This window comes from Oryzias melastigma, linkage group LG12 (genome assembly GCF_002922805.2).
Source record: "Oryzias melastigma strain HK-1 linkage group LG12, ASM292280v2, whole genome shotgun sequence".
In the NCBI taxonomy this organism is placed as follows: domain Eukaryota; kingdom Metazoa; phylum Chordata; class Actinopteri; order Beloniformes; family Adrianichthyidae; genus Oryzias; species Oryzias melastigma.
In genome coordinates, this window is record NC_050523.1 from 3,468,766 (window position 1) to 3,495,994 (window position 27,229).

Genomic DNA, 27,229 nt, shown 5'->3' on the forward strand with positions numbered 1-27,229 from the left:
TTGTACAGAGCAGCCATGTTCCAGCAGCTTCAAGATTCCTTTATCCGGTCCTATCGCCCATTTAGCCGACTCAAAAAGCAACGATGTACAAACTAGAAAAGTGATCGAAAAAATAAAAGTGGGGAAGATCAGGAAATTCAAAAGACTAGGTAATGGAAGACTGCTTATAGGACGGCAGGGAGTCATCCAAACCCTTCACAAAGATGACGTACAGAAAGAAAATCAAGCTGAAAATTAACAGAAAATTTAGTGAAAAAAATAGGACAGCAGGAAAAGATGTACCAGTAATTCACGTTACAGTTTAGAACTGTACGCCTTATCATTGCACCAAGTGCACTAATAAATGGCGAGTTAATCATAACATGTCAGCAGCAAAAATGAAAAAAAAAAACAAATTTCAAGACGACGCAATTTTTGCTATTTTTCCAGGCAAAAAAAGTTTTTTAATGTAGAAAAAAATAATGCTTTTATAAATAAATTCGATTTTTGATGAGTTACTAGGAAAACATTACTAGGAAGATTTAAAAAAAATGTGGACCTAAAACTTTAAAGAGGGATATCTGATGAATAAACGAGTACAACACTTCTGCGCTATGACCCGTCGTCCACAGAATGCCCGTTATAAAATAAATATCCAGAAACATTTTCTCTCTACAGAGTCACTGCGGTTCTACAATCTTGATATTTCATGCAGGTGATGTACAACCGATACAGGTTAGAACATTTTTCACATAACCGCAACCCATAAGGGCAGTTATGACTGAGCATTAAGACAGCAGTGAAACGATAACTCACCAAAATCATCAGTGGATGTGTTTCCATTACACATTAGCCAAAAACTAATGACAAAAACAAAATTTAGCAATTACAATGTTTCCATTAAATCATAATTATGTGAATAAACACAAACCAACTCACGCGATAAATCATTCAAAAACACGTCCATTGACTGTATATAATCACTGGACACATCAACCCCTCCCCTCTCCTGGTTGAAACAGGAAGTACCTTCTGGTTCCAAGGAACTCAAAGACTTCCACTGAGAAATAGAAAGGTATTTCTCAGTCATTGTATTTTACCGTTCTTGCTCTGATACATTCTTCTTAACACCTTCTTTCTAATCCTATGTTTTTTAAGATATTTTTATCTTTATTGCAAGTTATTCGAGTTATAAACTGCCCAATCAGAGTCCTCTGTAAAAGCATGTGGAGCCCGCTGGCCCAACCTCCAACATTTGATTGACAGATCCTCCCGAGCCGCTTTCAGTGTGGCTGCAAACAAGCTCAGTCATGATTGGCGATGGTAATTCCTCTAAAAACGTGACTCAGAGCGACTCGGACCAATCACTGTCGACGGGTTTCAAAATGGCGGCAGACAATCAGGAAGTAACGGTGACACCTTTGGAGTGATTTGCCGAGGGCTGGAGGTAAGGTATTTTTTGAGTGACGTCACCTTGCTTTGTCCAGTAAAATAATATATCAATGGCCACAGCACTAGCGCGTCATCATCCATCAAAGGAGACGTCGGCGTCTTTTTCAGGTCATGGAGCGGCGAGCTACGTGGGAGTGGCTATAAATGAAAAGATTTTGGGAAATAGGGGTTTTTACAGAGGATCTGTGGATCCAACAATTCCGCTAAACTTTTGATGAGTGGTGATGCTAGGGCTATATCTAGTGGCGCCCGCTGGTGGGACAGTCACTGATGATCACGTGACTCATTTAATTCCAAAAAAAGTGTTACCATTGCAGTTTTTATGAAATATGTCTATTGCGATACGCCTCAAAAAGCATCTCCTCCAAGCGCAAAAACTTTTTTTTTTTTTTTAAATAAATGTGAGTTTTCTCTAAATTTGGCAAATTTATTAATGCAAATCAAATGTCATAGTCAATGGAAATGCAGTGAATATCATGGCTCATTTATCAAAAGACAACACGTTTCAAAACTTGTATATCCAGGAAAAACCGGCCCTCAGAAATATATCAACAAAAGCCCCATCATCTGGTGCGTTGGGTGATCTTACTGCAATACCCGGCTTTGTGTGTCTCCTTCGGCTTGCCGTTGGCGTGTGTGAGGGCCTGCTCTTCCTGACTGAGCTCAGGCTTCAGAGTGAGCTGTAAGCTCTCAGCAGAAGCCAGCATTGTCCTCACGGCTCCCGCCGCCTCCGACCGCAAAGAAGGGAAGCCGCGGTCCATACCAGCCGCCGTCCCCACCGCCGCTCTCCTGGAAATCCACCGACGGAAAACTGAGCTTCTCCTCTCCCGGCGCTTTCTTCAGTCAGTCACAGCCACTCAAACTGGGACTAAAAAACTGCACAGGCTGCACTGTGATTTGTGTCATTCACTTCTCCCTTCCTCTTCCGAAAAAAAAAAAAAAAAAGAAGTCACAAGATACTCTGTCAAGTCACAAACAGCAAGTCATCCTGATCCCTGAGGGTGAGACCTCCTTTTTTCAGATGGACGGCGTTCATTCAGACGTTCCTCCTGCTTTACCTGCCTCCCTGCCCGCCTGTCTGTACATGTGACTGTGGTCACTTCCCTCCAGGGGAAAAAGGAGGCCCTTATCTCCTCTGGTGGGTAAACACGGAGCCACTTTTCATCACCACCTCTGCGCAATCACCGAGCGCATACCATGCCCAGTTTGGCCGAGGAGGCCGGCAGGACAGGCCTCCATCAGAGATAAAAGGAGCAGGATGAATGTAAGGAAACAGGAGGAGAGAAATCTACCTCCTACCACTTCCTCTGGAGTTCTTTTACCCAACACCGGCCTACGAGACGGATTTCTCCAGATAAGAAAAATCCAACCTCATGAGAAGATGATCGGACAGTTCACGCTCTTCTGGGGGAAAGTTTATCCAGTTTTTATTACCGTCCAGTTCTCGTGACCTTACAGTGATTTGTCACATTCTGGACGTGAAAGAGGGAATTCAGACACATTCTTCTAATGTCTAACTACAAGACCAAGTGGAACAAATAGGAATATTGCAGCTTGTGTGTCTGAGTTGGTCATAAAACTTTCAAAATCCAAGAAAATGAATTAAAGTCCCTTTTGATCTAATTTCAAAGCAGTGGTCTTTAAATTATAATTATGATATTTTTAGCCAAATATAAACAAAAATATACAGTTTTCTAGGACATAGTTTAAGTAGAAATTCACCCGAGTTGTGGGCTCCGCCCCCACTTCCCATCATCCATCCGTTTACACTCTTGCGCTAGCCGACAGCTTGCGGCATGTGAAGCGTATTTTCTACGTCACAAATACAATCTTTATCAAAAAGCATTTTTTCATTTGATCCCGATTCACAACAAATTGGACAAAGAAATACTTGTTAACTTAATTTTTAGCTGTATTTTATCTAATATATATCCTCCATCATCAGAAAAATGCCACAAAAACGAGCTCCAACAATATTTTTTCCATTGTAAAATCGTTCCCAGCTGCATTTTATTTAAGATTAAATAGCCAAAATCAAAAACCTGTGTTCTTTTTTAAGACATAGTTTCTGCAGAGCAGCAGGAGCTCATTAAAAAAATTAGCCTCTGGATTGTGGGCAACACTCTGCACGGACGTTAGCCTGGCTAATTTCCCATCAACGGTTTGTTTACACTCTCTCGAGTTAGCTTAGCTAAGCTAACAGTAGCCAAGCCAAAAATGACGAGTAATATTAGAGCAAACTAGCAGCATAGATTCCAGCTCAGAAGAGGAAAATAAAGACGTTAGTGGATCTATTTGTCTGCAAGCGGATGCATCAGACTCCGAGACTTAGGCTCCGCCCATGGCAGGTGTTGCGTCACAAACCTGAACTTTTTCAAGCAACTGGTTTTCATCAGCTCCTGATCCATCCCAATTTGAATAAAAAATAATAATCAGAAAACATTGGGGAAAACGATTTTTCATTTGAAAAAAATATATATATTAATTATTTTTTTCATAAACCATCCAAATTGTCATCTTCAGATCACAGTGGATTCATAAATAGTCTCTGAAAATGTTGACATTTACTTATGCACACATACAAGCAAATGGATCAAGGGTGAAGATGCTAATCTTTAGCTGTTATTCGTGTTAGCTTATCAGGCTAAAATCGCACGCGTTTGTAAAATTTGTGAAGTTTCTGTTGTGATTTATATATTTATAAAGAGCTAACACGGTCATTTGAATACAAATGGCTTCATCCAATCAATAACGAGTGGGAAGAAAAGTTTTTGCATTACTTTGTATTCCCTGAAAAAAAAGGCCAAGAAATCATAAATTCTGCCAGGGTATGAAAACGTATGAACACATATTCATTGTAATTGGAAAAGACAACATTTAAAGCAGAAAATCTCAGTATCATTTGAAAAAGGATCAAACATGGAGTCACGAACCGCAGAAAACATTCATTGAAAGGATATTACAGTAATTCAAAAACAAAATTAGGACAAGGAAGGGAAAAATATGAGAAGAGGAGTTAGAGGTGGTAATTAGTAGTGGTGTTTTAATTTTAAACTGCATTATTCCGATCAAATCCATTAAATTCTGGGCTTTAGTTGCCTTTTTTATTAAAAAAAAAAAACTTCACCAAAATCCTCCACACAAAAGGTTATAAAACAAAAACAAATATGTGGCCTGAAATGTCTCATAAAACACATGCAGGAGAACGAGTCTCCACCAGCAGAAATAAAACTTCCTGATAAATAAGAGATTAATGAAGCAATGAAACGCTTCTTTCTGCTGCGACTCTCCAGAGCAGGAAACGGCATTCCTGACATGAGCTGTGAGGAACTCCCCTATGCCAACACACGAGAGCGTTCCCCTCCTCCTTTTCTTAGCTTAAACAAATCAAAAATGACCCGACCTCCTGACCCGTCATGTGAGACAGTTTAAAGGTCTATTTCCAACTGTTAAAACTCCTGCAAACAAAAGACTGCTTTTATTTGTCTTCCCCAAAGTTAGAAAAAGTTTATAAAACCACCAATTGTTGAGATGTTTAAAGATGCTTGAGGTGGATTTAAAAGTTAAAGTATTTTCTGTAGGACAGAGAGACGTAAAATGTGTGCCAATCTTTATTTATTTATTTATTGTGGACACAAAATCATCCAGACATAAATAGAAGGAATGAAGGAGTGTTAAATTGTGATTTGTCGCCCCCTAGTGGCCTCTTTCTGAATTGAAAATCAAACCTTTTAAACAAGAAGCTGCAGCTTCAGTTTTTTTAATGAATAAATCAACTTTTAAACACAATTTGACCCTTTTAAATTTAACATGTGATGTTTTCATATTAAATTACAAGGAAAAACCTCAATTTATTTTATTTTTTCCAAATGACATCGTTGCACAATGTTTTCTTTGGACGTATTTAAAGCTAAAAACTGTTATCAAGAAAAAGTTTAAGGAAAAATAAAACTCCACTGACTATAAAAAAGCTCTCAAATCTTGCATATTCACAAACACAGCACACCTTCACATCAAGATGCACCAAACAAAAACATTCATTTGTACACAGCACATACAAACTCAAAGGTCTTTTTAGCTTAAGTACAGCATCTGATGGCAAATGTGTTCTGGAAATATGCAGCAGTGAAGAATCTAACACTTAAGTGTTGAATCAGATCACAGACACAACACTCAGCTGCACTTTAGCTTGACAGGGAACTAAAACCTGGAATGAAACGCCCAAAAGTAACAACTACTTTCAGCTGGAGACGCACTAATTTGATACTGCATAAATATTCAGCTGAGAAATTCAATTACATCCTAAACTCTGGTCATGAGAACAGAACGTCAGACTTACAGTTTGGTTCAAATGTGTTCAAGCTCTTCATGAAACCGTCTCACACTCATAAAAGTCAGAGACTGATGGGACTAGATGGAGCTCGCTACGCCAGCCGGCTGCCCGGTGGACGGCGTAGCGAGCTTTAACATCTTTTTGATAATCCTAATTTTTATGGCCCGCAGCATCAGGTACTGATGGCAAGGACCATATTATTTAAATATACTTTTTCTTTATCAAAAGTTATTCAAGGTATAAACTGACCAATCAGACGCCTCAGCAAAAGCATGTGGTGCCCACTGGTCTGAAGTGAGTGCAGCATGAATCTTATGTGTGAGTTTTGTCCAACTGTGCAGAAAACGTGTGAAGATAATAAACAGACGGTTTAACAGCAGTAAAGACAAACTCAGCTGCAGCACAACAGAACAGATGGAAAGACAAACAAAACATAAACTACCATAAAAGTCAACGCCATAAAAACAACTAAATGACAAATAGAAGCAGCAGAAACGACCAAATTAACTGAAAACTTAAAGAGGAAAAACAGGGTTTGAAATGTAAACAGACTGGAGAGAAGAGGTGGTTCAAGTTTACAAAATATCTTCAGTTTTAAATTTGACCAAAAAAAAAAAATTTGATAAATCTGGAGCGGATAGACAGATAATGTTCTATGTTAATATAAAGAAAAGGATCATTCTATTCATTTTATTAACATTTATTTAACCAGGAAGTCCCACTTAGATTAAGAAGTCCTGGCCAAGAGGTCACAAAAAGACAAATGAATTACAATTAGAAAACAAAAACAATTACGAATAAAAGAATCCATTTTAATGAAATGAATATTTGAATAGTATTCAGTCAGGAGAAACAAGTGAATTAAAGTAAAGTACACAAGTGAATGTAGTAACAGTATTAACTAAATGTAAAAAAAGGAAATAAATTAGAAGCTTTGCTGGTAAAATGACATTTTGACCTATTGGTTGACCTCAAACAAACACATCAGGCTATTGTGAGTTTTCATTTTAAATATTTATGCTCCTCACTCTAAAACAACACATGAGGGTTTTTAGGTAGCAAACGTTCTCAAACATCGAGGATTCCAATGGGATGTTCAACTGTCCCGAAGAGAAAGAGCGGTAAAAGGCAGACGTGTCCAAAGAGAAAAGTTTGGGACACCAGGGGGAGGAGTCCAGGTCTCATTTAGCCTGTTTAGACTCATGAATATTGTCTTGCATATAAAGTATCGTCAATATCCAAAAGAAGAGATGAGAACATAGAAAAGATGTAGAAAGAAGATTTAATAAGACATCAATAAGTCAAAAAGCAGCACAACTTAGGAGACATTTCCATATAAAACTACAACCAACAGACATTTGACCTTTCGACCAACATTTGTTCAACCTCCAAACCCAGAAAAGGCTATCAAAGAACTACAGACTGATTTCCATACAGACGGTTCTTATCAATGAGGTTTCACCTCCACAGGCTTTAACTGGCTTTTCCAGCACAGACTGGATAGATTCTGTATTCACACAGGACTTCAGATCTGACCACATCAATCAAACAATATATATCTATAATTCTAAAATGCTTTTAGATTTTTGTGGTTTAACCTCCATGCAGGTACAATCTGGTGTCTCCCCATAGATGATGCAGAAAGTCATTCTGCATGCATATATTGTAGGAAGATTTGTGGTTTTTCTGATGTTCATGTGTGTTTTCAGAGTCGAACGGGCACTTTTCCTACACCGCATGAACGCAGCATGGGGACACATCACACCCAGGACACCCCGTTACCTTCAGGACGCCCAAACAGAGCAATCAGAACACAAATAAACAACTGTTTCTATCCCACAACCATCACCACACTCAAACATAATACACTCAAGAAGACCTGCTGAATCGGGCTAATGAGTGGAATAATGTGAGACAAGTATTTTTCTATTTTGTTTGCCTTTTGGTGTCGTGTTTTAAACTTGCCTTAAATATAACATTGCATTAAGTTGAACTTTTTCTGAACATTTAAGTTCGAATATTCTAATTCTAATGTCTCCAAGTTTGACTTTTCCCTTGAAGGACATCAACCCATTGGTGCAATTAGCTCTACGGTGAGAACAAAAGACAGTTTTGAAATAAAAATGTTAAAAATAATCTTTTTTTTTATTAATATATTAATTTATAATCAAAATTAAAGCCTGTTTTCATCCTGATTTTATGTTAGTTTTTGAGATAACACTCCATTTATCTGCTCCAGCTCTTCTGTTAACTTTAGAACAAATTTTTCCCCCCCAAAAAAGAGTCAAAAAGTTTATGCTGTGGTGGAAACGACTCCTTAGTAATGCTTCATAAAAAACTGATGATTATTAAATGAACCTCTAAATATTTCACGATGAAGAGACACCAGAATCAGGTTCCATGGCTAAACTTTAAGACAACATCACCTGGACAAATATTCCACATTTTCCAAATTCTTTCCTCCTGTAACAAGCTCCCTCATAGTGGAAAAGTTACAAAAACAGTATTTTCTGCTACCAAAACACAAAAGGAATAAAGTTCAGTAAACAAAACAAAAAAAAACATCTACTTGTTGGACAACAACCTTAAAAGACCATTTATAAGTTACTGAAAAGCTGATTAATATTCTTTAAAGGTTTACAAACAGCTGAACGAGAAGAAAATACAAGTTATAACAAACAGACTGGTCAGACTTTTGTGGAAAAGGAACCAAACATGTCTAACTTTCAGGGATGGGAGTAAAGTATTAAACGTAATCAAAATGTTTTATTGTAAAAACACACTAAAGGTTAATAATACACTGCAATGACCCACAAGAGGGGGTTTGTTTGTAGAATTACCCTTACATATAAAAAAGGTGTGAAGAAGTATTTGCCCTCATCCAGTCTTTTTATTGATTTGAAATTAACAAAAAAATGAATTGTGGTAAAATTTAGTAAGTGACCCACTGATGTTTAAAATAAAAACATAAAGGTTCCTCTCAGTTTAGCCAAATAGAATCACTAGAACTTCTGGAAAAGAAAAGAATTGACTCGAGAGTGTTAAAAACGGTGGTGGTAGTATGATGGTTTGGCCAGTTTGATGGTAGATGAAACTATAAATCCTGTTGAATGTTTGATAATATTATTAACATTTAATAATATTAATATGCTATATTTTTTAATTTATGACGTGTCAATATCCTATAAAATAAATCTATTAACTTATTACTTGTAATTATAAATGTATTTAGTAAATTTCACGTTTTTTTTTTTCTTTATTAAATTTTTTTGCCTTTTTGTGTTGCCAAAACAAATGAATTTATCCTTTGTGATATGAATAAAGCTTAATTACTTCGATTTTTTTTATTAAGTCATAAGGATGAAGCACACTTAGGTTCTGATCCAAAAGAACCAACCAGTCCAGCTCTGAAAAGTCTTGTCCAGAGAGTGATGGGGATGACCTTTAACATGCAGCTCCTCCTCCTAATTGATTTAAAACACAATTCTGCAAAGGTAAGCAGACTAAAGTTCTTAAAAGACTTGAAAACTGATAACTTTAACTCTTTATTTTTGCTTTTTTTATTTAATATTTTATTTATTCTTTTTTAAAATATTATATTAGTTTTTATTTTTATTTTTCCTAGAGTAAACTTTTTGTTCCTTTTGCGTTTGTGGTCGGAATTATTTCAGTGTGACAAACTAGCAAACAAATAGGAAAAACAGAAGTTTCTATGGGATTTTAGGATGTTTCCAGAGGCGCCAGAGGAGCTAGCAGTCGCCCCGCACGTGAGGCGGCCCCGCTAACTCCAGCACAGCCGGTAAAAGCGCCTCCGAAAGCGGCGTGTCTTACTTTTTAAAGTCGGCGCTGAACAGTCCGAATGCAGCCCCGGTGCTGGAGGTGGTCGGGGTGGTCTCCTGCCCCGCTTCCACCGCCGTCTCCGCTCCCGTTTGGTCATTGTACCCGGTTGCCAACGACATGACTCCGCAAACTGGACGAATATCCGGGGAGAAAAATGAACTTTTTTATTTCCTTTGAGCAACAAGTCGTCAAAAAGACTTGAAATGTCGCGCGGCGTGAAAACTTCCAGCAGAAATAAACTTGTTGCAGATTTCGCTCAACTTTTTTTACACGCAGAAGCGGAAGTGTGAGTTGGACAAGTTGGTGTCACATGACCGAGCTTTGCAGCAGTTTGGCATAGATCTGCTTCAGCTGGATCGTAATGTCAATAAAACATTCAATTTTTCTCGCATATTTAAAACATTATTTTAATTTTACGCCACAATAATCACTCAAATATCATTTTTAATAAGCTCCATTAGCTATTGATATCGTTATGCTGAATTGGTCCTATTTTTTTAGCTGTACGATCTATTGTGAAAATCTCTATATTGTCAAGACAACAGCAGCTCCCCTGTCCCTCCCAAAGGAGGAAAATGAGCAAAAAATGTCGTAGTAATTCTGCCACCTGAAAATCTGTTCTCAACAATAAAAATGTGTTGTCTGGTCATAACAAAACTCTCAGCAAATAAAGCGGATTTAGACTAACTTTGGTTTTTATGGGTGCAGCTACAAAGTTTAAAAATATGGTTTACTTTGACCCAGGAAAATTAAAAATGATACTTTTTTTTTTCTTCTTTTTTTTAAGAAAGAAAGAATAGGATTAGGACCCAAGTAAGAAAAAACATTCTCAAATAAGTGACATTTTTATAACAGTATTTTTGGCAGTATGGCAGTAGGATTCTTCACCAAAACAAAAAATACCATCCAGACTTTTCTTTTTTCTAAGAAAAACCGAAATGTTGTGATGTAGACAATACAAAGAAAAGTAAGACTTAAATATTCTTAAAGATGTCAGATTTTTTTTAAGTAATTTAGTGAAATACTGACCATTTATTTTTTATTTTATACCTTTTTTAAAATCTATTTCCCTTTTCAATTGATTAAAGACAAACTCACTTTCAAAAATTAATCAAAATAAAATATTTTAAGAAAATAAAAGTTTTCACTAATGTTGCGTAAGCATTCTAAGGTGCAATATATGCACACAAACGAATTTTTCGTTTTACAGATTTATCTTGGATTTTATGTAAACATTAATTGTTAATCGTGCATCATGCAAAAACTGTTAAAAATAAGGTTTGGAGTTTGAACATTTCCTTTTATGAAAGGTGAAATTAATGGATGGATGGATGGATGTGGCGAAGTGACAACATTTTTCTGAAAAAGTGCTCTAATGTTGCAATTGTTTTAGCTAGAGCAGGATGTAAAACAGATTTTGTGAAAGAGAAAGATTGAAAATGAAAAACCAGGGCATGGTATTTAATTAAATGACATTCAAATTCCATTAAACTTTACTGAGCAATACACACACAATTACTAATCACCTCAGCAAGTACTGCGTTGGAAGTAACCGGTGAAATATTTTTAAAAAACACATTTTATAACAGAAATGGAGACATAAGTGAGCAAAAAAAGAACAATTAAATTACGGAACAAGTAAATAAATAAATGCAAAATAAATAATTAAACACATTAACAAAAAAAACACGATGGGGCATTTCTTTAAAAAAAAAGCACATTTTGTTGCATTATTATATGCCTGAGATGTATTATTTTTTTAAAGATATGTATAAAATGGATAGATCCCTATAATAATCTAGTAATACTGGGAGTCATTTCTTTGCCCCGCACTTTTATATGTAAAATGTAGATTTGAGAAGAAACAAATCAATTATATTTTCTACCCTGTTATCATCAGAATTAAAATATGTGAGAATTTGTATAAAATTTATTACAACATAAATATTAAATCTGGTGTTTTCAAATCGTTCTATTTGGATCTAGAATACAAGTGAGAATTCACTAAATGATTCATCGAAATCCATTACAAAAACTACATTACTTCCCTATATTTGAGAACTTTGACATAAACATGTTTGTCGGATAAATGTTATGTAGAATTTTTTGTGTAGTTCTTTAATTTCGTCACTTATAAAATGTATCTGGGAGTAACTATGTTTTTTTTTTCTCAGACAGTTTAATTTTTTTTCTTGAAAAAATGCAGTTTAAACTGGACAACTCCAAAATATAAGTAACAATTATTATTGTCTTTTAATGTTGGAAGAAAAAAAAAACATATGTAATATTATTTTTAATTAACATTAAAAAATAACAAAATAAAAAATCAACAAAGATTTAAAAAAAGTGAAAGATTTAATTTATATAAGTATTCCCAGGGATGTTCAGATGTTATTCTGGAGCTCACTGAAGCTAGAGAACTACAAGAGCTGTGGCGTATCTTACGTCCTTGTCCACTTCCGCCTGACGTAGGCCCTCCCCCGTGCGCGCGTGGCTGCTGGCCAATCCTTGCAACGATTGGGTTTCTTCAAAGAGCCATCATCACTCCAACCGTGTCATCTCCTCCGGGCCATTTCTTCACACCGATTCGATGTTTTGAAGTGTCTAACTTTGAGCCGAGTTATAGATATCCTCTCTGGGACACCGTTAATCGCCGTTAGCCGCTCCCGGTGAAGAATGTCAGACTTCGACAGCAACCCCTTCGCGGACCCGGAGCTCAACAGCCCGTTTCAGGTAACATTAGCTTGCTAAAGTTAGCATGTTTAGCATTAGCTGCTGCATTCATTTACATTTAGAGGAGATTGGCGCTCGTCGGATGGATTATTCTGGAACTAACTGGGCTGTTTTTACGCCACAGTGACGGAGCTACGTTGACTTTAAAGATTTTTAAAGTCATTAACTTACTTTCTGAACGATTTTAGCTAAACTAAAAACATTTTCTTCACTTCCAGAAGTGAAATATACTCATAAGTTAGCCAGCCTTCAGTTAATGGAGTTTTAATGTAAATGAAATTACTGCTAACTCTTAGTGTGATTACTGTTCAAACACAGATCAAACCTGTTATTTATGTTTAAATTGACCGCAATATGAATGTTAAGTGACTGTCAAAACAGGAATGAAAGAAGTTGAAGTCATTCCCAGCCTGCTGTGTGACCGTGGGCTGTGTTTACAGCGTGAAGGTGGCCCTCTGCTCTGACCATGTTCTCTGAGGCCCCCTTCCTGTTTTCATATCTCATGTTGTCACCAGCTGGTCTGTAAACAATGACACCAAAGCTAAACTGTTGTTCTTGTTGCTATTATAGAAATTACAGCCTCTATTAAGGAAAAATGATTCTCTGGAGCTAAACATTTAATCAAATCTGGTTCTGATGTTCATGAACATCAACTTTTATACCTTTATGTAAAACTACAATCAGACATTTGCATTAGCAGCTACTGTTGACATGGGCCTCCTAACGCAGATTTTGTTTTTACATTTTGAAGGAGTTTGGTTACAAATTTTCCAGGTTTTTCAGGAAAAAGGTTCTGAAACTTGCAGGGACCCCAAGCCACCATTTACCAAGGAGCAAAGACTAAATTTGGTGACCACAGAAATAAATTGAATGGCTCAATAGACCTAAAATATTAACTAAGTTATTAATATTATACAGTTTTGTTTTTCAGATAGAACAACGAGTAATCACAGGTACATATATGAAGGGTTTATTTTCCTACTTCATGTTCTCTTTTTGTGCTCCAAACATAATTAAATTGTCACAAGACATTATTCAGCAGCTTCTGCAATTTTTTTGTATTGTTTATGAATGAAATCAATTTATGTTGTTACAGGCTTTATTTATGCCAAATACAGTTAATTATTATGTACTAAAGTCTTTAGCTTGTGGGCGCTACTTACAGCACTCATTAACATGATTCTTCATGATGTGGGCCTTACATCCACAGCAAGGAATTCTGCACTTTTTATCACGTTTCCGCATTGTTTGGAGAAGGGGTGTCAAACTCAATCGCACAGGGGCCAAAATCTAAAACGCACCCTATGTCGCGGGCCGAACAGGATTAAGTTATTGAACACTCTAAAACTACATTTTTAAAACTTTAAAATGTTTTTTTTTACTATGAATAAAAATGTGCAGTATTATTACTCTAGAATAAATCAGTGTTTATGTTTTTGATTTATGTTGTTTGAAAAATTCTCCTTCAGAATCTGCTGGAATTACCGTGTTAATGGTTAAAAAGTTACAGTACGCTAAAGATTTTGTGTTCAAATGTCACTGATGACGCCTCAAGTGTTAAAGGGTTTAATAACTCAATATTTTACTCTCTATAAAAGTATATTTTGTCAAAATTATACAAGTTAGAAATAAGCGCAAGATAACATCGGGGCGTAAATAATAATAAAATAAAATGATCTGGAGGGCCAGATAGAATTAGCCTTGGGTTTGACACATGTGGTTTAGGGGTGATTTTGGGAACCTAACTCACTTTTTACCTTTCATGAAGCTGTGAAATCAACACAAAGTATTAAGAAAGCTGCTGTTTGCTTATAAATGTCTGGTAAGCCCATTGGACCGTGTCTCGAATCAAAACCAAAGTATAAGCCATCCCACAATACGCATATTAACACTAAATTTTCCAATGCGGAAACTAACTTCTTCAAATGTCGAATTGAAGATGCCTGAGCGAACAGTGACACCCGTGGCACTAAAACATGGTCAGAATCTGCAAATGAAATGGATAGAAGCCAAAGGCCTAATCCTAATTCTTCCCTTCTCCCTTCCCCTTCATTTGGGCCTCCAAATGAAGAGTTATGAAATCTAGAGTCTCATATTTCGGACGTCACTTTCTTTTGATGATGTCGCCAATAATCGCCGGTCCGCTAGCATTAGCGCGGAGCTTCCAGCGCTTGAATATACATAACAACATTTTATGTGTAAAACGTACAAGTAACTTTTAAGTTTTTTTTTTCATCTGTAGATAATCCTGACAATAAGGTTGTTTTTCGTGTATAGAAGTGAGTTCAAGTGTAATTTAAAACACATTACTTGATATTTCCTTACGCTTTTTTTTTAAGTAATGCTTTTAGGTGAATTAAAGTTGTTTTTTTGTAGTAAATAAGCTTTAATCTTTCCTGAAAGATCAAGATTAGATTGATGAATAATGAAAATAATCCAGATTTTTGTTCTTGTTTGAGTCCAGAAATGTCCCAGAACCCGGTGAAGGAGCGGGTTCAGTCACACAGGCAGGATAAGTGAATAATTCATGAGGTCATTAGCATACTGACAGGAGCTGGAAGGCTTCGCTGCTGCGTTTCCGTCATTTTCCGCCTTTAACCGTGTTGCCTGAAGATAAATGGAGCGGCGTCAGTCTCTCTGGGCTGTCGTCAATACTTCATGAAATCATATGTTGTGACATGTGCGCCTGTCAGGCTCCCGGCCTGCTAAAATCCAACATGGCAGACTTTTTTGGCCTATTTCTGTGGATGTGGGTTAACCGCAGAAACTGGGCTCCAATGCTCATCAATGTGAAGTAGTTACAGAAAGAGATATTTTTGTATTTTTGCTTAATTAGGTGATAAAGAATATTAATTCTTAAAAAATCCATCCTTCAATCCTTTTTTTCAAACCAGGTGATTTCGTCTTTGCATGTCGACTCGGTACCAGAACACCATTAAAATTTCAAAGCAACATTCTCTGAAATATTGATGGAGCTGGTCTGGTGACAAGTCCGAGCTCCTGGAAGTTTAGGAGTCAGATGGTATCAGAACACGAGTGGATGAGTCGCAACACTTCAGGAATCTTCCTGGTTGGATGTGAATTTTCTGCGGTGTTTTGAATGGTCGTACGCGGCTGACAGCAGCTGATGGTAAGCAGATTTTTAGACAAAAATATGGAGGAAAACGGGTGAATTATTATATGAATAATCAGATTATTATATGAATTATATGAATAATTTCTTTTAGATTTTTTAGTTTCTTGTGCGTTCTGTCTGATATTAAAATGTCATTTTTGTGCCGGTTTATTCCGCTTTTTGTTAATCTGCCAAACTTTAAATCCTCCAATAGCAGCGTTCTTTTTAAGAGAAAGGTTGTAGATTTTCTTTTAGCATAACTAAAGCTGGATGCAGTTTTTACAAATTTTGCTCCAAACTCCACAAAAACGGACTAGTTTTTAAGTGAATGGATTTCCAGTGTACAGCCTTACTTTAGCGTTTTTCATTTATTTCCTGCCATTTAAACGAGTTAGTTAAAATTCTAAAATGCAGTGTTGATAACAGTTTATTACTTTAAGTAAAGATTTTTTCAAATAATTTAGAATTTGACGACAATATTTCAAGATTTGGCGAACAAAAGGCCATTTTTAACACTGTTTATGATTTTAAATACTGTTATGCTGCAGGTTTTGTAACATTTAACCTTCAAACGGTCAATTTTAGCATTTTTTTCAAATGTCTTCATCAGATTATTCAACACACATAAACCTGCTTTAGCTAATTTAGGATGTAGAATTTAATTTGGTAAATTTAGTAGAGTTTATGGTTTCTTTAGATTATTAAAATGACAGATTATTGTATTAAAGACAAAATAAAAAAATGTAAAACTTGTATCTTTGATACAGTTTTGCTTTGGTTCATTTGTAATAACGTCTGCAAACGCGTCTGCACGCCTGAACCAAACTTCAACACGTTCACTGTGCTGTGAAAACCCGTCAGTTTTACCTGTTTGTACCATAAACTTTTTAAATCCTGACATCCTCCTCACTACTTTACACAAAACCTGCTGTAACATGAGCTTCTTTAGGTTTAAAGGTTTTCTGGTATTGAAACAGAAAAACTGTTTTCATTAATAAAATGAGGAACACAATACGTAGAATAACAAGCTGTAGAATTGCTCTGCAAATTATTCATAGATTTGATGAAGGGAAGTTTCCTTTTCAAGTCTGGTTTAATTTTTTTAAATCAATTTATTTGAGAATGTTGATTAAATACGATAAATAAATTAAATGGCACAAATTTTGGCAAATGTGATTTTTTTTTTTTTTTTAATGCACTTCTTTGAACGACTGCATTAAACACTGTTTACAATTAACAACTCTTTAGCCTCTTCTCAACTTCCCAGCATGCACTTGTTTCTGAGGGAAATGGATTTATTTTAGGTGCAAATGTGAATTTCTTTTATTTGTCTGATTGCTTAAAATAAATCATTTCATTCATTCATTCTAGAATTTATTTATTTATTTATTTTCTTTCATTTTTTTTCACAATTTTGGTGCAAAAACAGCTTTTTGGTAAAAACTGAAAGCAACTTTGTTCAGTTAAAAACAGTTTCTCTTCTATAACTCACAGATTTCTCTATTTCTCGCTGTAGTCTAGTGAAAACGACTGAATGATCTCGTCTTTGTCAGTATTGAATCCAGGCTGAATGTCTTGAGGAGAACGTCAGCCGTTTAGCTGTTTCTGCTGATCTACTCCCACACAAACCCGCTCACTTCCTGCTTTCTGTTGATGACAAGTGCTGCTAAAAATGCGCTCAATCTTTATTCTGAGATCAGTCGACTTTTTAAAAAGCTGCATCTTCTAAAGTTTTTTTTTTTCCTTTTTTTTTAGGATCCATCAGTAACACAAGTCAGACAAACCACAGCTGGGGGGTTGGAGGAGTACAATCCCTTTGCAGATGCTAAACCAGTGAGTTTATGCAACTCTTTTATTAGAAATAACTTTATAATGAAGATTAAAAAAATTGAGGTAAAACTGAAGTTTTTATTTTTTTGCCTTTTTATCTTTTACTTACTACATTTGTGTCTGCGACCGTTTTCAGATCAAACATGACAGTACAAACATATATTAAATATAAATAGGCATCATCATCATCCAGGTTTATTTGATCAAAATACTTCAAAGTTGATTTTAAAAGAAGAATACGAGTTTTTGCGCATTTTTCACGTATGAAATGTTTCGTGATACATGAGTTATATCTGTAATTTTTGAGTGTTTCTCTCCTTTGTCATTCGCGGATGTGCACGGATCTGTCGAGGATTTCGGCTGAAGGGTCTATATGTGAATTTGATTTTGAGCTGTTCAAAATTTTTGGTCGGGTAAGAATGACAGTTTATGCGCTAGAATTACAAAAACATTACACAATTGTACGTGATTTTTGCTAGATGCAAACACAAATTTATGGCTTTCCACGTGTGTCCATGAATGTCTAATGGACTTTACATGCGTGTAGAACTTTTACGTCACATATCCTGTTCAAATGATGTCACTGACGCACGAATCACTAATCAATTGCATAAAAACAGTGCAATAATCCCGCACGTTTCATGCACGATTCGTGCATAGGCCAATCTTTCACCCCTGCAGCAGTCTGTGGCGAGTGGGGGTTTCCCGCTCGGGGTCAGGTCTCTTGTGGGGCAGGGGGCGGGGTACGGCGGGTGCGGATCTGACTCGGGACACGCGCCGGGCCCTTCTTTTGGAACTCCCAAGCTGCAGCTCGGCTGGCGCCTAGCAGCTGACTTAGAACTGGTCTGGACCAGGGGAATCGGACTGTTTAAGTAAAATAAAGTATCGCGAGGGCCTACGGAGGGCGCTCTCCATGGTGCTGAGGTGATGTCAAAGTGAAAAATTCAATGAAGCTAGGTTTTACGTGTTCTTTTCATGGTTTATTCATACCTCCATAGTTTCGAAGTGGTTTATTCATGATATATTTGTGACATTTTCATGAAAAGACCACAACTTTTCTCACTTTTCATCCGTACAATATGCCTAAAATGCAGGCAGCGGACGGCAGTGTGACACAGGCTTTACATCAGGCTGTTAGATACACGTTTTCTTCTTGGTCTGAAGCACAGAAGCAGCTGTGTAAACCTCACTTTCACTTCTTTGAGCAGCAACATTTTCCAATCTCCAAAAAACACCTAAAAACTAGAGTAATCTGAGTATTTGTGTAGACAGTACAAGTCTAAACCTTTAGAGCAGAGAGTCTGCAGCTTCATTTACAGTTTAAGCATGTGGCATCTTCAGAGTAATGTTAGTTTTTTTTTACCTGAAATTGACTCATTTCAGGTATTTCCACATTTAAATCAGTTTTTCTTGATGATGCGTCTCCAAACTGTTGTTATAAAACTGAAGTTCTGCTGTCCAGTTTCACATTTAGAAAAACCTTTAATAAGTTATTTATAAAATGTGAAGGTGGATTTATATTTTGTGCAATTTCAGTCTCATTTGACAGAAATTCTCCTTTAAATTGAGCAAATTACAATTTTTTTTTACCAAAATTTTAAATCTTGTACTTTGAAAACAAACAGAATCTCACTTAAGTCAAATTTGATGGATATAATCTGACGGCCGTCTGAAGGTTTCAAAGCAAAATAACTTTTTTTCTCCAGATTTGTTGTTTTCTGGGCAATTTTGTGTAAATGTTTGCTTTTTTACTGCATTAATTCACTTTCAGTTTACACATGACACAGGTGGATGTCCAGCCTCTCATACTCTAAACTTTGATTTCATAATCATTTTCTTTTTGTAATTTTTGATTTTCTTTCAGTCCATAAAAACTACACTAGCTTTGTTTTATTCTTACTAATATTTGTGATAAAAATGCATGTTGAGATTTAGTTTTCTCCCCTTTTTCATAATAGATTCAGTCACTATTCAATGAGTGAGCTTCCTGCAGTTCTTTGCAGAGAAGCAGATGATGAGTAACAATGAAATGTCTCTGCTGTCACAGACGCCCGCGGGGACGGCCCCCAGAGCCCCGGGCCCTGCTGTCAGCACGCAGCCCGCCATCATGAAGCCATCAGAGGAGCCGCCGGCGTACTCGCAGCCCCAGGGCCAGGTATGAGGAAGCAGAGCGTGTTCTCCTAACAAGAAATGTCACTCGTCAGTAACTAAATACATCTGACTGCTCAAGGTGAAACAGACGGTTCTGTGGATCCTTAAAACGTATCAATAAGGCCTTAAAAAGCATTCAATTGTCTTAAGTTCTGACGATTGGGTCTGTATTTTCTCATCAATGCAATAAAAAGGTTAGAAGGTGCTTGTAAATAGTTTAACCTCAACTAGCTAAATAGCTCCAAAGTCGCGGAGAGATGGCTTGAAAACAGGGATTAGTCGTTAAAATATGAAAATACTTGTGAAGCAAATTGTTCGGTTTAATAGAAGACATTAAAACTTGGAACAATGGAGATCATAGCGATTAAATCACATGTGTTGATCAAGAAACAGCAGACTTTGGCTGTTTTTTTTATTTAAACATACAGCCTTAAATTAAAGTCTTCTTAAAGTTCTGTAAATCTGTAGAGATCCTGGCAGAAACCCGAACCTGTGTCTGCAGGAGTCGTCCCGAGCGGCTGCCGAGCTGCTGAGGAGGCAGGAGGAGCTGGAGAGGAAGGCTGCAGAGCTGGACCGGCGGGAGAGAGAGATGCAGACGCTCAGCGCCTCCGGAGGTCAGAACCAGAACCAGAACCAGCATCTCCTCACAGAGAAACTCCAGAGAATCTGCTCCCTGTTTGCACTCAAACAGAACATTTTCCCCTCCATGCTAAGAAAACCATTTCACAAAAAGTGCTTCCTTTATGTTGGTGTTTTATCACATATTCTCCTTAACATTCATTGGAGGTGCGCCCCCTTGTGGTAAACAACAGGAATGCTGAATAAATACAGAAATATGACAGCTATAAGATCTTTACTTTCATCACGTTTGTTCAGGTTAGTTTTCAGTGATCAAAGCGTCTAATGTTACAGGCAGGAAGAACAACTGGCCCCCCCTCCCAGAGAACCTCCCGGTGGGTCCGTGTTTCTACCACGACATCAGCGTGGACATCCCCGTGGAGTTTCAGAAGACGGTCAAAATCATGTACTACCTCTGGATGTGTGAGTAGCTCCTTGTGGTTGTGAGAGCATCTGTCCTTCAGCTGAGCTGGAAAAACATTACCATAAAAAAGATCACACACAAAACAAACTATTGAAATGAAGAATCAGAAGCACAAGGGATTGTTATGCTGTGTGCATTGGTTAAAGCTTACAGTGTTCACACAGGTCGGTCACTGCCTGATACTAACGCAACAACCAGAACATGTTCTGTGAGAGCAGAAAAGTTTAATGAGAAGTTTCCTGTTTTTATGAGTAAATCATCTCGATTTGGAAGGAGCATCTTTAAGTTAAGAGTCATTTTCTTCCTGAACCTGTGTGAGTAGCTTTCATGTGGAGCTTAGCAGCCACATGACCACATGTGCTGCAGTCATGTGGCCTGATGAAGGGACTCGGTCAGATGATCTGCAGAGGAAAACTCCTCAGAACAATAGGAGCTTCTACATTCACGTTGAAGACTTTTCTAACCCGAAAGACTGAATTTGCTTGTTTGCTCTTGAAGGATTTAGTCAGCTGATGTCGGATTCCTCATGGAGATGGAAACTCCCTGCAGAAACAGAACCTGCTGCTGTTGGAGCTGCACTCTGACTCTAATCCTGACTCAACTTTTATCTTCTGAGTCATTTAACTCAATTGATTTTTTCTGTTTTGGGGGGCTGTTGTTACTATTATTGTCTGATTCAAACATAGCATGAGGTCCGTTTGTTTGTTGATGACACTGTTCTTTCTCCTGCTTGAGAAATGATGGAGTTTGTGTCGTGTTTTTGACTTTTAAGTTGACTCAAATCCAACACATCCACCTGAAAAGTTAGAGGAAATTGAAACCATTTTGGAACATATTTGCAGCTAAAACTGGTTTAATTAAGTAGTTTTTGAGTGTTAAGACAAAAATTATTGAATACAAACAAAATTATTATTGGGCCCTCTCAAAACCTAAAAATTTTATAACGATAAACAAAAAAAATTCTAAACCTTTAGTCAGGGGTCTACGGTAGACAATTAGGGCCATGGAACAAAGAAGGTCATAGAAAATTCTGCCTTTTTTTCAGAATTCTAAGTTTTATTTCTCATAATTCTTAATTTTTTTAATCAGAAGTCTAGCTTTTTTCAGAATTCTCACCTTTTTTCTCACAATTCTACTTTTTTTTCTGTGAAATCTGAGTTTTTTTCTCATAATTCTTATCTTTTTTTTTTTAGAATTCTCAATTTTTTTTCCACAGAATTCTAATTTTTTTCCTAAAAATTCTTAAAAAAATGTCTCATAATTCTTGCATTTTTTCAGAATTCTTACAAAAACCAAGAATTCTGACTTTAAAGTCAAAATTCCTTCATATGCCTTTTTTCTTTATGACCCTAATCTTCCTCCGTAGGGGCTGCTTTGAGCGTTTTTTTTTATTTTTTATCTGCTTTACAATTTACTCTAATTTATCCTTAAAATTGTTTTTAAACATAATCAAGCATTGCCACAGTGTTGATTTACCACAGATTTTCACAGTTTACCTGAATATACATGTGCAAAAAGTAAATTCTACATAGAAAAATGTGTCTTTTTTACTGCAAAAAAACAAAAGATTGTACAGGTTTTATAGCAAAGATCAAACCTATAGAGACAAAATAGAAATATATATACAATCAAAGTCAAAACAATGTGAAAAAATTCTAAATATTATTTGCTCCTAATTTATAATCATATAATTAAAAGGAAATACTCAAAACTCAGTTTTAATCTTAAATTATTTATAGAAGTCCCTCATAAAGAGAAAAAAATCATGTTTAAAACCAATTTTTATTAGAGTGGAACTTTAAGATTTAGGTTGATTTATTTCAAAATAATATATCTATGTTTATTCATATTTATGCAAAAAAAAAAGATTAAACATATTTAAAAGGGTTTGAAATAAATGTCTATCCTGTTCAATGCAATTGAGTTTGACTCTCCTGCTGTATATAAATATATTTATAGTGCAACATGTAGCGGTACGACTGCAATGAAGTCCTTTAGTATACAAAGATAAAGAAATACTTTCAAAATAAAATTGAGTAAATAGCGATCTACTGCACAGTAGATGCAGCAACGTTCAGTAACAGACGCTCTCTTCCAGTCCACACCGGGACGCTGCTGGCCAACCTCATCGCCTGCCTGTCCTGGTTCTGTGTGGACGGGACGCGTGGCGTGGACTTCGGCCTGTCCATCCTCTGGTGTTTGCTCTTCACGCCGTGCTCGTTCGTCTGCTGGTACCGGCCGCTGTACGGAGCGTTCAGGTGAGAATCACGCCGCGGCGCGTCTCCACAACACTCCGCCTGCTGGTCCTCATGTTCTGCTGTTGTGTTTGCAGGAGCGACAGCTCTTTTAGGTTCTTTGTTTTCTTCTTCGTCTACATCTGCCAGTTTGGGATCTACGTCATTCAGTGTATCGGGATCAATGGTTGGGGCGCGAGGTGAGACAAAGAACACATTTTAACCACAATACAGTGTTTTTATTCACTTTAACAGCATATTCAAAGTGGTACTCAGCCAGTCTAACGTATTAAACATACTTAATATACAAGTTTTATTTTACAATTTAAGGTTGTAAAATCTAATGAGAAACTTAAAATGGTACAAAAACAAGTAATGAACTGCTAGAAGTTTAAAAGTATGAAGTTACCTAAAATATGATTTAAATTTTACAATTAAACAAATTAGACAATTAGATACAGAGTTTTAAATTTGTTTTTGAGGTCAATAAAGACTTAAAAGTCGTTTCAACTTTTCTGGATCATCTCCAACCTTCTCTGCGTTTGTAAAACTGGAACACGGTTGTTCTAAACCCTCATGATCTTCAACTGAACAGTTGAAAAAGGCAACAGCCAGCAGAAGAGAGACAGACCATAATAATACTTGACGGGATCACAATGTTTTTGTCTGACAGGTTTGTGGCTCAATACTTTCAGCAAAGTTAGAACTCAACTAAACGCAATGCTAAGACTTTTACCAATGTTAGCATTGTTAGCATAATTAGCAATTTTAGCAATCTACTATTCTTGAGATATTTGATGCTGAATGAAATATCAAGCAATGTTAGCATGATAGGAATTTTTAGTCATTTGTTATTCTCAGATAGTTGATGATGCTAAAACCAACAAATTGCAACATCAATTGTCATAGTTTGCCGAGTTTTTTGATGATGCAATATTAAGACTTTTGTAGTATTAGCATTGATAGCATAAGCAATTTTAGCAATTTATTATTCTTGATACATTTGATGCTGAATGCAATGCTAAAAGCAATTTTAGCATGATTAGCATATTAAACAATTTAGCAATGTGCTAATCTGAGATATTTCATGTTGAACACATTATTAAGACTTTGGCCACATTAGAATAGTTAGTATAGTTACCAGTATAGGCATTTTTACCACTGCTGTGCTTAGATTCTAGATGATGCTAATACATATAGCATTGTTAGCATAGAGTATTTTGACAATGCTTGACACAAAATTTTAGCAAAGTGCTAATTTGAGATATTTGATGTTGAACACGAGATTAAAACTCTAACATTAGAATAGTTAGCATGATTACCAATAAAGGTGTTCTCTAGAAATGTTATGCATAGATTGTTGAAGATGCTGAACAAAATGCTAAGACATGTTAGCATAGTTAGCATTGATAGCATTATAAATAATTTTAACAATTGGATAATCTGAGTTATTTGATGACGATAAACACAATAAGACATTGGCAATATCAGGATTGTTAGCATAGTTACCATTATAGGCCTTTTCTAGCAATGTTATGCTTAGATTGTTGAAGATGCTGAACGTAATGCTAAGACATGTAGCAATGCTAGCATTGTTAGCATAGAGTATTTTGATCATTCTAATATTAGTATTGTGGCGTAATTCTAGCCGTTATTCTGAGACATTTGTTGATATTAAACACAATGCTACAGTTTTTAGCAATGTTAGCCTTATTAGCTTTGAGCATTTTAGCAATATGTTTTTTCTGAAATGAAGATCCTTAACATAAAATTTAAACTTCAACAATTTTAGCATCGTTAGCATGATAAGCATTTTTAGCCAAGACTTTTAGCAATTTTAGCAATGTTTTATTCTGAGATGTTTGGTTATACTGAACGCAATTCTAAAGCTTTTAGCAATGTTTGCGTCGTTAGCATTGAGAATTTTAGCGATATGTTTTTACTATTGAATGAATGTTAGCATAATATTAAAACTTTAAAATGTTAGCATTGTTAGCACAATGAGCATTTTTAACAGCGACTTTTTTAAGCTCTCAGAGAAACGGCAAAGAAAGTGAATTTGTTCACGAGAAAAGTTTCTTGCAACGTCAGAAACTGACAGGAAGAGGTCTGACAGACCCACAGACTTGAACATGATCAATATGTGATTTGGTTCCTCTTTTTGATCAATTCGGACAAATTAAATACGTTTTTAACTGAAGTGATGTTTCCTCAGCGGCTGGATCTCGGCACTGACTGGGTTGAACAAGAGCGTCCCGGTGGGCATCATCATGATCCTGGTGGCCGCTCTCTTCACCTCCCTGGCCGTCATGTCTCTCATCATGTTTAAGAAGGTAGACGCAGATCCACAAACTGTTGAATCAATCCAGTGCTTTCTGTGACCCACTCCGCCCCCTGCCTCAGATCCACGCCCTGTACCGCACCACGGGCGCCAGCTTCGAGAAAGCCCAGCAGGAGTTCGCCACGGGGGTCATGTCTAACAAGACCGTCCAGACGGCGGCGGCCAACGCCGCGTCCACGGCCGCATCCACGGCCGCTCAGGGAGCATTCAAGGAGCAGATCTGATTTGTTCAGGTCTTTAACCCCCTCCCTTTGAAACGCATGGACAGCCCCCCCTCAGCCTTCAAGCAACATTAAAGTGGTTCCAGTCGGTCAGTTTTTTTTTTATTCCCAAGTTGAGCGCAGAGCCGGTGCGAGGCGCCGTGGAGCCCGTGCTGCCCTCCGCCGGCCGGCGTGCTCGCTCTCCTCTGTGTGTTCCTGTGTGCATGTGTGTGGCCAACCTCATGAATGTTTGTGTGCCTTCCTGACGGTTTCCTCTGAGGTCACGCAGGCGATTCCCTCCTCCTTCCTGAGGTGCTTCTTCCTGCTTTTAAAAATCTAATTTATTCCCGTTGAACTCTGCTGACCCCTAGTGGAGAGAGTCTGTATCGCTGAAGGTAAATGCTGTGCATTTCAGTTCAATGCCTTGCTTTCTAATCAACATGTCTCAGAATCAGGTCAATAAAGGCGTGTCTTAATTTTCCTTAAGTGCTGCTCGATTTAATTCAGAAAAGATATTATTTATCAAATGATCTCAATCATCATGTGAAAACCTGTTAATGTTAATTACAGGGAAAAATTCTACTTATTTAATCTATAATCTCAGGCTAGAATTGGATTTCTAAAAATGATTAACGTTATTTTTTTATTCTAAAAGAAAGAATTGGGTAAAAGGTGTCTTGACACACAGAAAAAGTATATTTTGACATACAAATCAGTTTGTGTTGCGTGTATTTATCTGCTTTTCTATTTATTAAATTGCTAACAAACTGCACTTTAGATTTGCTCTCCGTTCTGTGTCGACGACGACCTTTTCTCCGTTGGTTTCATCATATTTCTGCTGAACTCGCACAACTTTTGAAGAATGTAACGATCGCAGCTTCATTCAGGACGCTCTTCACTCGCATGGAAAGTTTTGGAAAATGAAGCAGATGATGGAAAAATCATCGATCAATTCTTGCTTTCTGCTTTTCAAGTTTGACCTCCGTTAAAGCGACACACGGCGTCCTCTTCGTGTCCTCTTCAGGGCTTTTCGGTTTTATCTGGAGCCTTCATTCTTTTCTGCAACTTTCCTTTAATTCTTTGTCCCACATTTGCCCCCCCCTCTTAAGTTTGGACCTGTGCGTGCACGTCTGACGTTGAAGAACCCAGAAGTGCAGTGTGAACTATAATGTACTGTATGTGAGCCTTCTGTGCCTGATAATCAAGACGTTTGGTAGAAACACTGAATGAATTTGAAGGAAATGGAGTTCTTTGTATATCTTGTATAATTTAAAAGAGGGTTTGGTGTTTTTTTAAAGACGGTTCCACCTTCGGTTGCATGTTTGTAGTTTGAGTTTTGTATATTTATTGCATTAACAGATAATAAAGCTCTTCTTCTGTATTTGTCCAAAATTTTCTTTTGCTCTTTGAGCTCAAAGCCACACGGTGGCAGCAGAGAACAAGTCCGGACTTCAGCTTCATTTCCATGCAGTCATGTTTCAGGATATTCTTTTTTTTTTCTTCTGTCTTCATTTCTGACGTTCAGATGAAAACTTTTGGTTGCTTGAAACTGAATCCACAAGAGTCAATTTTGTCACTAAGCTAACGAGGCTAACCTTGAAATTTCTTCAAACCAATTCATGTGCAGACTGTGTCCTTTAGGGGGCGCCACAGAGAATCATCTCCCACTGTCTAACATGCTTCTTGAGTTCTTCTCTCTTTAGTAGCTCCAACCTCAGCATCCTTTGACCATCATCATCAGTGTTCTTCCTCTCAATGTATCCAAAACTATCTCCATCTTCTTCCTCATCATCCTCTGCTTTCTGCCTAGCTTCTCCTCAGCCGTGACTTAACAGTATTTGATCTTTCAAAGTAAAACATCAGAAAAAGATAGAAACGACTTGTTCTCCTTCTTCCAATCTTAACCCTTATATTGTGTTCAAGTCAATATTGACCTGAATATAAAGGTTAAATGTCGCCACGTCATCCAAATGTTACCT

General features: G+C 36.9%; 2 protein-coding genes across 6 annotated transcripts in view; one reads left to right on the forward strand and one right to left on the reverse strand.

Moving 5' to 3' along the window:
• The window catches only part of ap3b1a (adaptor related protein complex 3 subunit beta 1a), an 86,177-nt gene extending 73,997 nt beyond the window's left edge, over positions 1-12,180 (reverse strand). Inside the window, exon 1 of one of the 4 annotated variants that reach the window (XM_024299090.1) lies at positions 12,050-12,180. Coding sequence is in view for 2 of the 4 variants with exons in the window: in XM_024299088.2 (XP_024154856.1) it covers positions 2,029-2,192 (164 nt within the window). In the remaining 2 variants the exon portion in view is untranslated. Of the gene's footprint in view, positions 1-2,020; positions 2,628-9,595; positions 10,174-12,049 lie in introns of those variants that run through there. The other 3 variants (XM_024299089.2, XM_024299088.2, XM_036214388.1) reach the window with 3 other exon arrangements.
• On the forward strand, positions 12,136-26,631 carry LOC112163014 (secretory carrier-associated membrane protein 1). 2 transcript variants are annotated; one of them, XM_024299091.1, is made up of 9 exons: positions 12,136-12,337; positions 17,208-17,285; positions 19,330-19,437; positions 19,936-20,047; positions 20,346-20,474; positions 22,574-22,733; positions 22,808-22,909; positions 24,925-25,042; positions 25,113-26,631. In XM_024299091.1, exons 1-9 carry the CDS (start codon positions 12,281-12,283, stop codon positions 25,272-25,274), a joined length of 1,026 nt encoding a protein of 341 aa, XP_024154859.1. In that variant the 5' UTR covers positions 12,136-12,280; the 3' UTR covers positions 25,275-26,631. The 2 variants fall into 2 exon arrangements, with proteins under 2 accessions (XP_024154859.1, XP_024154861.1); XM_024299093.2 differs by lacking the exon at positions 17,208-17,285 and having other exon boundaries at positions 12,199-12,337.
• The last annotated feature ends 598 nt before the right edge of the window (positions 26,632-27,229 follow it).

What these genes read in the sequence shown, in the direction of transcription:
- LOC112163014 (XM_024299091.1), top strand. Translation starts at nt 12,281, where the DNA reads ATGTCAGACTTCGACAGCAACCCCTTCGCGGACCCGGAGCTCAACAGC. An exon ending in CATGTACTACCTCTGGATGT is followed by an intron (nt 20,475 to 22,573) that starts GTGAGTAGCTCC and finishes GCTCTCTTCCAG; the next exon opens with TCCACACCGGGACGCTGCTG. An exon ending in CCGCTGTACGGAGCGTTCAG is followed by an intron (nt 22,734 to 22,807) that starts GTGAGAATCACG and finishes TTGTGTTTGCAG; the next exon opens with GAGCGACAGCTCTTTTAGGT.